General features: G+C 39.4%; 1 protein-coding gene across 1 annotated transcript; it reads left to right on the top strand.

The window, feature by feature from the left end:
- The first annotated feature begins 2,586 nt into the window (after window positions 1-2,586).
- On the top strand, window positions 2,587-11,495 carry LOC107283889 (cytochrome b reductase 1). Its single transcript, XM_015811866.1, has 4 exons — window positions 2,587-2,871; window positions 8,293-8,501; window positions 10,577-10,731; window positions 10,837-11,495. The coding sequence occupies exons 1-4, from the start codon at window positions 2,685-2,687 to the stop codon at window positions 11,102-11,104; spliced, it is 819 nt and encodes a 272-aa protein (XP_015667352.1). The 5' UTR covers window positions 2,587-2,684; the 3' UTR covers window positions 11,105-11,495.
- Window positions 11,496-11,772: the final 277 nt, after the last annotated feature.

Raw genomic sequence — 11,772 nt, 5'->3', positions numbered from 1 at the left:
AATATTGAAAATGGTACAAGTTATATACCTTGAGAAATGATAAAATACATATGTGGTTGGCTTACGGAGTGGCAATATGACTTATTCAGTGTGTGAAGATTGCATTTGTACCTGATGCTTGGAACAATGACTTTGAGGAATTTTTCTAAATGGAAAAGGTAGCAAGCATGAATGCAAAAACAGTATAGGGGAATCAGCTTGTTAATGTGCTCGGAAAAGTGTCTGACAGAAAGGTATCAAAGAGCAAAGTCTGGAAAATGTAGACAAAGGGGTTTGCTTAGCAAGTAATTCAACATTGTGCATGGAATAAGTCAAGCATTATGTTTACAGAATAACTTGGAGCTGGAAGGGGCCTTGTAGATCATCTAGTCCAGGGGTCCCCAACCCCCGGTCCATGGATCAATACTGGGCCGAAGCATGCCAGCAACCGGGCCGCACATAACAAGCAAAGCCCCATTCACAAGATGCAGGCAGCATGCAAAACCACGCCCCCTCCGGTCTGCGAAAAAACCTTTCTCTACGGAACCGGTCCCTGGTGCCCAAAAGGTTGGAGACCTCTGATCTAATCCAACCCCCTGCTGAAGCAGGAGACCCTATACCAGAGGTCCCCACGGACCAGGGGTTGGGGACCCCGGCCCTATACCATTACTGACAAGTGGCGGTCCAGTCTTTTCTTAAAAGATTCCAGTGATGGGGCATCCACAACTTCTGAAGGAAAGCCTTTCCAATGGTTAATTGTTCTCATCACTGTTAGGAAATTTCTTAGTTCTAGGTTGAATCTCTCCTTGATCAGTTTCCATCCAATGTTCCTTGTCTGGCCTTCAGGTATTTTGGAAAATAAGTTGTCCCCCTCCTCTCTGTGACAGCCCCTCAAATATTCATATTCCCTTGTTTGTTTATAATTTATGGAGAAATGCTTGTGGTGAGGCCAAAGGTGTGTTTGGTTTGGACAGGAATTTGTGCACAAATGCTGACTATAAGCATCAAAGTGATTTCAAGCAGATATTGGACTGTATACTGCAGCAAGGGGTATGAATCTGATATTAATGTATCAAAGACCAAGATGGTTGTGCTCGATAGGAAAAATGGAGTGAACAATTGCAAATTATATATAAGTAGCAAACAGCTAGAGCAAGCTGGTTAAAATGTATATTAATATTGACTAAAGATTGAAAGAAAATAAAAAAAAATTAAGGATAGTTCAAATGATCATAAAAAGTTAAGAGGTACTTTATAGTCTGTTGCAAGGAATGTTTGTCAAGTGAACAAAAATGACTCTGTAAAAGGGTGTACTTCTGCCTCTTTGTTATATGAAGAGTTGGCTTATGTGAAGAGAAAGAAAAAAACTAAGTTGAATGCACAGGGTTGGATTACAGGTGTGTATCTGTTAAAATAAGTGGTAAAAATGAATTAATGTGGAATGTAGGTGAATTGAATATAAAAGTTAAGAGATTAGAAGAAAAGGCATATAGTATGCTAAATTAATTTGGTCAGATAAGTGAGGAGTGAATGAGAATGGGACAGGCTGAGATGAAGTAGAAAACTGAAAATAATGGCTGCGATTGATGAGATACTTACAAAGGAAAAAAGTGCTAAGATTAAAGAGTAAAATATAATGTATAAATGAGAAGGAAGCAAGGATACAAAGGCATTAAAAAGTATAGCAGGCTCTGCTGGTGTAAACCAGATTTTTCCTTTTCATGTTTTTTAATTTCATGCTCTTTATTCCTAGGCTTATTATTTAACTCTTTTTCTGTGTTCGGAATACTAATGTTCGCCCCAAAAGGGAATAGTATGGTATGTATATCTGTACATACGTGCACAGTGAAGAGGGCCAAGTTTGGGCCCTAATTCTATACCGAATACTTACAAAGGTGTGGAGGTATTCTGGCTACATGCTAGAAGAATATAAGGGCAGAAATAGCATCACAGGAAAGGCTGATGAGTCTGCATCAGAAGGTAGATAGCACAAGGGAAAAAAGTATAATATCACCAGTAGGCCCCATAATTTTCATGCTGCATCCAGTGCAAATAAATAAATATGGTAGCTTAGAAGAACTTTAAAATGAATGCAAATACAGTCTTTTGGCATTGACAACCTACAACTCTCACGTTGCCTCGAGAAAGCACAGGATACGGGGGAATCCAGTCACCGGGAGTTCCCTATGGGGGGGAGGAGATCGGTGGGTCTTTGAAGCTGAAATCCAAACAGCACCCAAAATAAGCCTCCTTCACCGCCCCTTGGGCTTACTTACTCCTCAATAGGCTTGAGCTTAACGCAGCTGTTGCTGCTTTCAGGCTACCAATATTCGCGCAGGCAGCCTCCGAAACAAACAAACGAGCAAAAAAGCCCGGAGAACCTAATTATTCTTAAAGGGAGAGCATTTAGGAGCGCAAACTTTTGACTTCAGTTGATTTCGGGTCCGAGGAGAAAAGGAGGCGCCGAAAGAAGCAGCGGACCGGGTCTTGAACGTCCCTGCCCGCTGACTGAACTTCCCCCTTCTCGGGATTCTCCAGGCTAGTCCAAGAGGGAGGGAACCCGCGCCTACTCTCACACCCCTTTCTTTCCCTCCAGGGGACGAAGGAGGAGGAGGCCGCGACACGCCGAGCCGTCCGGCTCCCGTCTCCGCCCCGCTCTCCAATTTGTTTGGATCCCCTGCAGTTACGTCGTGGTGTGGAGGGAGATGGAGGGTTTCAAGCTCTTCCTGGCGTTCCTCGCGTCCGCGCTGCTGCTCGGCTTCCTCTCCGTCGTCTTCGCCCTGGTCTGGGTTCTCCACTACCGCGAGGGGCTCGCCTGGAACGGAGACTTCGCCGAGTTCAATTGGCACCCGGTCCTCATCATCACGGGCTTCGTGTTCATCCAAGGGATCGGTGCGTAAGGAGGCGGAGGGGGGGCGGTGGCAGCCGAGAGAGATCGGGGCCGGGGATGAGGAGATCACGAGAATAGGCTAGTGGGCTTTTTTTTTTCTGCAAACGCGACAGCACACGTAGAAGCAAACTTCCACGGCACAGGGGTCCCTTCTGTCCCGTGGGGGCTGGCTTCTGGCAGACCGACAGACGTCGCCAGCTTTCCCGTCCCAGATCGACACTGCAACCTCAAAAGGCAGTTTGGTTTGCAAGCCAGCAACCTCAAAAAGTTTGGTTTGGTTTGCAAGCCAGCGCTTTACAAGGGCTGCGGTGGCAAGTTGATGAGCGGCTTTCTCGTCGCTGGCCGTGGAGTTGGACCTTTCCCAGGGTAAAGGAAAAACCGCAAAGAATTCCTGGTATTCTCCTGCCTTGGCGGACCTGTCCTTCCGCCTCCCTTCCCCCCCCCCCTCCACCCCGTTCCGCCTCCTTGATTCTGAGAAAAGGCTCCCCGCTCCACCGGGGACGGTGCCTTTTGGCGCGTTCTAGCTAGAAAGCAAGCCTCTGCCTCCAACGTAAGGAGTAATTCTGAGCTGCGGAGTTGCAATTGGGAGTTGTGGAGTCCTTGGTGCTCTCTGAGTTTGCTGGCAGACGCTTCATTACCCAACTGGTGTTGCAAAATTGCTAGCCCAGGGGTAGGCAATTCGAAAGCGGACTGCCGCGACGTGCTTCTTCTTCCCCTCGGCTTGGGCCCTCTTCTGTTTACCCATATAATTGATTATATCTCGTCTAGAGCAAGAAGGGCGTGGGGTGTTCAGGCCTTCTATTTTTGTTTTCCCCCCTCAGTGACTCTGCGTTTTTAAAAGGAATGTCTTTGGAACCGTTAATGCTCTGTGGCGACGGTTTCACTGACGCCTTCCTTATCTGACTTGAAAAAACGCAAACGTCACACAACTCGAGGTTTTTTTGGGATTGTTGAAAATGCTAGTTCAGAACTAGTTGTAAATTAAGGGTGGGGTGAGGGAAGATTGCTACAAGTGTGACTAATTTGGACTGAAAAACCCCATTGTGTTCTGATGAGTACACTTACTCAGTTTCTACAGGATTGTCTTAATATATCTTTGACCGTCTTGATTCTAGTTCACGAAAGTTTACAATAATTTTAGCAGGAATCAGCTGGTAGAATACCTTATAAATAATAATCATCTTGCGCTGTTCAAATGCTAGATTTTGTGTTATTTAAAATAGATTTAATAATGGGGGGGAAACCCAGCTAGAGACTAAACACTTGGTAAAGTAGAATGAATGGTGAAAGAAAGAAGTCTTAATGGTAGAAAATCTCTAGTAGGAAAAAAAAACTTAGAAATGAATACACATACAGTGTACAGTAGTGATACTATATGGGGTTTATAATTCCTGATAAGTGAGTATAGGAAATCAGATTTGGGCTTGTAAATTTATTCTACAAGATGGAAGTTGTTAGATCTTCAGTGTCCAGAAGAAGAAGAAAAAGATTTTAAAAGTAAAAGCAAACCAAAAGAAAAGTTGTGTACTTAATTTTAATCGATACATTTCTGTTCATGGAGAGATCAGTGTGCAATTTATCATTCACCTGTTAGAAGGCGTGACTGCTAAATCTTTTAAACTACTGTGTGCAAAAGGCATTGGAAGCGTTATACCTTGTCCATTGGCACCTGGTCATGCTCACAGCCAGATCTGAATTGATTCTCCTGACATGCTGTGCAATGACCCCCTTATATTCATTTACAAGAATGCCTTTGGAAATCATATTTTAGAAAAGAAATGTGATATGTAGCCTTTTTGTATGAAATTAGAAGTAAAAAAAAAAAGTAGCAGTGTGCATTCTCAGGATAAAGGGGAAGAAAGAAATGATACAATAATTTGCTTTCTGGTAAATAGGGTTGCCAGTGGCAATGTCACCATGGCAGCTACTTATGAAAAATGTCCACAACATGTTCTCAAATGTAGTCACAGGATGTGTCCCGCCCCACCATTGCCTGATCTTATTAGTTCCCTTTATTTCTCTCTCTATACAAACACACACACACACACACACATTCATTCATTGAGGTTAGAATGGCGCTTTAAGCAGATAGGGTGGCAATAGTTAACATTCTTAAGGGATTTTTTTTCCTATTCAACCTATTTATTTTGTTTTCCCCATTATTACATAAGCAATATCTATATCCAGTATGTTGCTCCTAATATTTTATCTGGCCATTATGCATGCCAGTAAAATGATGTGGATGGAAAAACTTGCAAACTATTACAAGCCTGTGGTGATGTAAATAATTTGGCAAGTGTGTTTAATCCTTGGTTTCAAATGGGTGATTGCTGTGATACTGAAGTTTTTTTTTTTTGTCTTGGTTTCTATTTGTTTTTATACACCACCCAGATTTGTTTAAAAAACAAATAAATTCACTATAATTCCATATAAGAATAAACTTATTGTGAGTTGACAGAAGTGGATTGAGTTTATAACACTATCACACTATACACTGGATTACTGTAAATATATAGTTCTTAAATACTAAACATAGTACAGGTAGTCCTCGACTTATGACCATAATTGAGCCCAACATTTCTGTTGCTAAGTGAAACATTTGTTAAGTGAATTTGCCCCATTTTACAACTTTTCTTGCCACAGTTGTTAAGTGAATCACTGCAGTTAAGTTAATAACACAGTTGTTGAGTGAATCTGGCTTCCCCATTAACTTTGCTTATAAGAAGGTCGGAAAAGGGGATCACACTGGGACACTGCAACAGTCCTAAATATGAGACAGTTGACAATTGTCTTAATTTTGATCACACGACCACGGGGATGCTGCAACGGTGGTAAGTGTGAAAACAGTCATAAGTCGCTTTTTTCAGTGCTGTTGTAACATTGGACGGTTAATAAATGAACTTTGTAAGTCGAGGACCACTTGTACTATGCTTATATATTGGAAGCTATTTGCACAGGTTAACAGAAGGAAAAGTGCATAGCATGATTATAAAGATAGAGACTCCTGAGTTGTAAAAAAACAAGAGAATGGAAAAAAATGACTAACAGATTATTTTCAGTTCAGACAAGGTGCTACTATTTAGGAAAACTTGTGACACTTCTATTAGTGTCAACTTTTGTTATGGTAATCTGAATATATCTTGGTGAGATCATGCTAAAAAAGGATAGTCTAAATGTTCAAACGTTATTGAACGTTATTGAATGTTGGAGGACACATGGGGCAGAATTACGTAATAATGTATTTTATGAATGCTTACAAGCATTTTAGAGACCGAGTGCCAAACTGCAACCCAAAACCCACTTATGTATCGTCGGGTGCCAGGTGGGCTTGGCCCATTGGGTGGGTGTGGCCCATTGGGTGGGCGAGGCTGCGGTGGTAACAGCAGACTGGATGGGACTAAAACGTTCAATCAATCAATTCCAACTTTGCGAGATCTTTTTTTTTTCCGTGAGAAGTTGAAATTGATTGATTGATTGATTGATTGATTGATTGAACCTTTTTTTTTTTTTTGCACACGGCAGCGGAGGCCTAAAGCGAAAAGGTTTTATAAAACCCAGCTGAAGGCCTAGGACTGGGGCGATGGCTCGCGGGCCCACAGAGAGGGCTCTGCGTGCCACCTGTGTCACGCGTGCCATAGGTTCGCCACCACGGATATAGGGAGTACATACCAGAGTAAAAACAAAAGTAAATTGTACAGGTAGTCCTGGACTTAACCATGATTGGCATCAGATTTTTTATTACTAAGAAACACAGTTCTTAAGTGAATCATGCCCGATTTTACAATTTTTTTTGCCATGGTTGTTAAGCAAATGACTGCAGTTGTTAAGTGAATTACATGGCATTAAGCAAATCTGGCTTCCCCCATTGATTTTGCTTGTCTGGGAAGGTTGCAAAAAGCAGTCACATGATTCTGGGGTGCTGCAACTATCGTAAATACTTGCAAGTTTCCAAGCACCTGAATTCTGATCATGTGATCACAGTGATGCCATGACAGTCTTAAGAGTGAAGACAGTTGTAAGTCATTTTTTTCAGTGTCATTGTAATTTCAGGCAGTTGCTAAATGGATGGCTGTAAGTTGTATTATGCTTCTTTACATAATACTTATTACAGTGGTGCTAATAAAAGGCAAATAAATGTCTGATTTATCAAAATATGATTAGGTAGCAAAATACAAACTATATTTAAAACCAATTTTTTCCTTTGCTCCTTTCTTTTTGTTACCAAGAAGCTTGTCTTAAATGTTAATATTTATCAATTCATATATAATGACCAATGTATTATGCACTGCTGCTAAATTCTCCTTAATTTTTTTACTGGCCTAATTAGAAGATAAATACAATAATGTACTTGGGTCATTCTGTGACATATGGGCTCCATGAAATATACCTTCATTCAGTCACTCTCAGCCCAGTTCACCTAACAGGATTGTTGTGGGGAAAATAAGAGGGAAGAATATTAGGTATATTTGCCACCTTGAGTTATTTATAAAAATAATAAAGTGGAGTAAAAAGCTAACTCCACCCCACCCACCCACCCCCATAAATTTTAGTGGAAGAATAACAGTGATTCATCAGGATTCATTCTGCAGCTCCCTCCCCCAGAACCCTCCTCTCAATGGGTAAACTCAGATTTCCTTTTTTGCATATTGTGCATTGTTGTTTTAAGGAACTTATTTGCAAAAGTTTAAGCCGTTTATTTCTCCCCTAAAGTCCCCCAAGATTCTTCTGGTTCTATTCACTACTAGAATGTAGCCATTTACTTACTATGGATAGTCCAGTGAATTTATCGTGCAGACAGAAAATGCCTGTTTCTGCTGTTTTAAGGTCATTACCAGCTCTTCATTTTAACAGAGTTCCTTGTTTTTTTTATGAAAGATTGATGCTGTCTGATTTCCAATGTGCACATAGCTAATTTCACCTAAACAGTTTAGTAAATTGTCACAATTGGAGATTCCCAACAATTCAGGATTTGTAAATCATCCCAGAATATATAAGCAAGAACCAACTTTTATCGGTTGAATCTGGTTTAGAAGGAGCATACTAAGCCAGGAATTTTAATTCAAAAAGCAGAAAAACTTTTTGTTCTGTTCAGTGTGTTGAGTCAGGTCATCTATCTAATCTAATCTTGCCAATCAGTCTCCAAAATCTTAGGTAGAGAACTTTATCACTCTGCCTCTGCCTTTTTCTTCTAAAACAAGATCATTTTAAAAAGTGGGAGTGTCAATATTTTAGCTTCCAATTAATCTGAATTCCTTCCCTCAGAAAAGGGATAATCAGTAAAATGAGAAAGCATAACCTATTTGTTGAAGGAAATTCTCAAAAGTGTCATATGTCATTAGAATAATATAAGAACAGTATTAACATTCCTAATAAAGTTATTATTGTTTTAACCTTCAGAATTCTTCCTTATTTCCCAATTCCAGCAATTATTGTATATAGGTTACCATGGACCTGGAAATGCAGCAAATTTTTGATGAAATTAATCCATGCTGGGTTACATACTGTTGCTCTGACACTTGCTATTATTTCCCTGGTGGCTGTTTTTGATTTCCATAATGCTAGGAAGATTCCTAACATGTACAGTCTACACAGCTGGATTGGATTGACTGCTGTAATTCTTTATGCTCTGCAGGTTAGATGTCATTTATAAACTATACTTAACAATAGAATAAGATTATTTTAACTTTACTAAAAATGTACTATATACATTACTTTTAACTAGGAATTTTGTATTTTGCAGTTCTTAGATATAAATCTTACAACTTGATAAATTAACCTTTGTCAAATGAGGGCAAATATACATGTCCCAGGATAATGTTGCAAGATCCAATCTGGGTCGGTCATCGGGACCAAAAGTTTTGTTTTCCGAGCTTTTGGATTCATGCTGGAGCCTCTAGAGAGACTTTCTCTGAGGATGTGCTTAAGCACGTGTCCGAAAGCTCGGAAGATAAAACCTTGGTCCTGGTGACCAACCCAGATTGGATCCTGCAGTAACCTTTGTGTATATTGTAAACAAAAGAGATATAAGATATATTGCCTTTAAGCAGTTTGCATTCTGCTGCAGAAATCTGTTCAGGAACAAAAAAAATTACTTTCTTAATAAACATTTTGCAATTACAATTAAAAAAACTAGATTGCCAATATTTTGCAGATTGTAAATTAACACTTAAATGTAAAGGCACTGGTTTAGCTCCTTAAAAAAATATGAGAAAATCAAATTATTTGCCAAGAAACTGTCAGCATAGTACTGTAAGAGGATCTTTCTCATAAGAGGTAGATTTAAAAAGACAATATTACACACATTGTTTTGTGGATTCAGTAGTCTCTGAAAACAGTCTTTCTATTTTCTACTTTGAGTACTTTTAGTAAGGAACTTTTTGGTTCTCCAGCGTTTATTAAATTTTTGAGAATGCTGCTCTTTCTATATTCAGAAGTGTTTCATTTTACCACCTTTGACTATGGAGTTTTTTGTATACATTTTACAGAGTATCCTAGAAATACGTTCAGACTTCCTTGTTTTTAATAGTAATGTATATCATCTAGCATAAAATTTATATATACGTTGGGGGAAGCTGTTGCCCTCTAGAAGAGCTCCATAATAATGAGGAGTGTAGTTCAATAGAATTTGGAGATCCAAAACATCCTTACCGTACTTACTTCTTCTCTAAATCCACTTAGAGAAGAGGATAGGATCCAAAAGGATGATTGTAGTCCTGAGCAGCTTGCCCCAATAAGCAACTAATTGTTTATTGTAGTACAAAGCACACATTTTTAAAAGGTGGCAGTAGATTTGGCACTGGTAGCTACTCCAAGTTTCAGGATTGTGGCCCAACAAGGCCACAAATTTAATGGCAGTATTTTTAGGGAGTTTCTATTCTGATTCTATTGCTCATAAGATACAAGATTTTGCAGCCCAAGCATATAAAAATAAAATTGTTTGTACACACAGTCTATGCAATTTATATCTGTTTATCTATACTGCGTGCCAGGGGGCTTGACTGGGAATATAAAAATGTAGTCCTTTATCCAGTCTGTGGATGTGTTCCTAATTCCTTAGTGTCGAACTCCTATCCAGTCTGAGAATTCACATTTTCAAGAATGGGCCAAAAACGATTTTAGCTAAAAATGGCTTTTCTTCCTGGCTAGAGTACTAATTCAAGATGGTTAAAATTAGTGGAGAAAACTATTGACAGATTATATTAATTTAACACTAAATCAACATTTACTGTATTAAGATAAATAAAACAAGATAAAAGAAATATTAAGATATTTTTTTAATAATAATAAAAATAGCCTCTACTCTTATCTGTTTAGTTCAGCCAAAGGGCTCCTGGCCTTCCAGAAGAGCATAAAGACCTGGCTCTGCCAGCTGGGGGTCCAAGAGAGCTAGCAATTCTGGGGGTGGCTGGTGGGCTGAAGGTTCCCCCTTTGGCTTTCAACTTCACAGTTGTCCCTTTTCTCTTCGTTTTAATTCGTTTTTAGCTTGCTTTTAACCATTGCTTTTATATCATTTTACTGTTTTATGTGTAAACCGCCCAGAGGCACGCAAGTGTGATGAGTGGTATAAAATATGCCATGAGATTTCAAAAGATTTCAGTAAATAATTTAGGAATCAAATTTGGCACCGCCTCGTAAAGATTTATCTTCGTGTTTGGTTTTGAAATAATGCATATCGTTGTCGTTTACTAAACATTATCTATATATTAGCTTGTTCTAGGCCTTCTGGTTTTCCTGCTTCCCATTGCCTCCACTTCCCTTCGGACAATTCTTATGCCAATACACGTTTATTCAGGTCTTCTCCTCTTTGGATCAGTGATTGCCACAGCCCTAATGGGAATTACAGAAAAACTTTTTTTTACTCTGTAAGTATTTGCTTGGATGTTACTAGTTTTTTTTTGTTTAACAACAACACTTAACTAATTTATTATTGTTAATGGTTCCCTTAATTTTAACTTGTTTTTTCCCAGAAAGGAAAATCCTTCCTATAGCAGTTCTCCAGAAGAAGCTATTTTTGTCAATGTCCTCGGTGTCCTGATTGTCGCCTATGGAGCTGTAATTTTGTGGATGGCTACAAGGCCCCATTGGAAGCGCCCACTCGAGTACATTTTCCAAACCCATGAACGGATTGGAGAAGGGCTCAGTGATGATGACTGTCATAATCCAGATCTGGAGTTCAACAGTGATGCAGCTGCTAGGAAGAGAAATCCTAAGTCTGATGAAGCCGGACAGAGATGAGCAATCTAAAGAAAGCGTATAACAATAATTTGCAAAGAAGAAAACATACTCTTCTATTCTCCCCCAGCTCTTCAACACACTATATATTGCTTTATTAATATTGTTAGAATTTTTCTGAATAAATGAGGACAGTTAGCAAAGACTTTAATTATAGAAGTATCTATGCTCACATGGTGCCACTATGGTGACTTGTACTGTATTCCCTGATAATTTTGAGAAAGATCTAAAAATATCACCAGGTCAGCTTCATGAAACAATTTTTCATTGATTTTGACTAATGGAAAAATCTTCAAAAGTACAAGATAAACCATTACATTTCAGATATTGAAAGAAAGTTATGAAGAAAGGGAAGCACTCCATTGAATAAAATTGCTGTAACTCTTGATACTTATTTAATGTCGTTCAAACTTGATTCCGTAACACTGTGGAACTTCTGCCTATCTTGGAAAGCTGAATAATTAATTCCACAATTGATTCCCCTTCACTTTCTCTCCACTTTGATGTTGCTTTCCATTGGCCTTGGAAGAGAGCTGTGTATTCTGCAATTCAAAATTATGACTATGTGGCCAGGGAGGGGGGGAGGGGCGAGGCAAAGCAGGTGGATAGGAGTTAAATGATTACAATACCTAGCTTCTTTCTTTACATAGGCACCAGCTTCTCATACAAAC

Source organism: Protobothrops mucrosquamatus, unplaced genomic scaffold (assembly GCF_001527695.2).
Source record: "Protobothrops mucrosquamatus isolate PMUCROS unplaced genomic scaffold, P.Mucros_1.0 scaffold54, whole genome shotgun sequence".
Classification (NCBI taxonomy): Eukaryota; Metazoa; Chordata; class Lepidosauria; order Squamata; family Viperidae; genus Protobothrops; species Protobothrops mucrosquamatus.
This window is presented reverse-complemented; position numbering and strand designations above follow the sequence as displayed.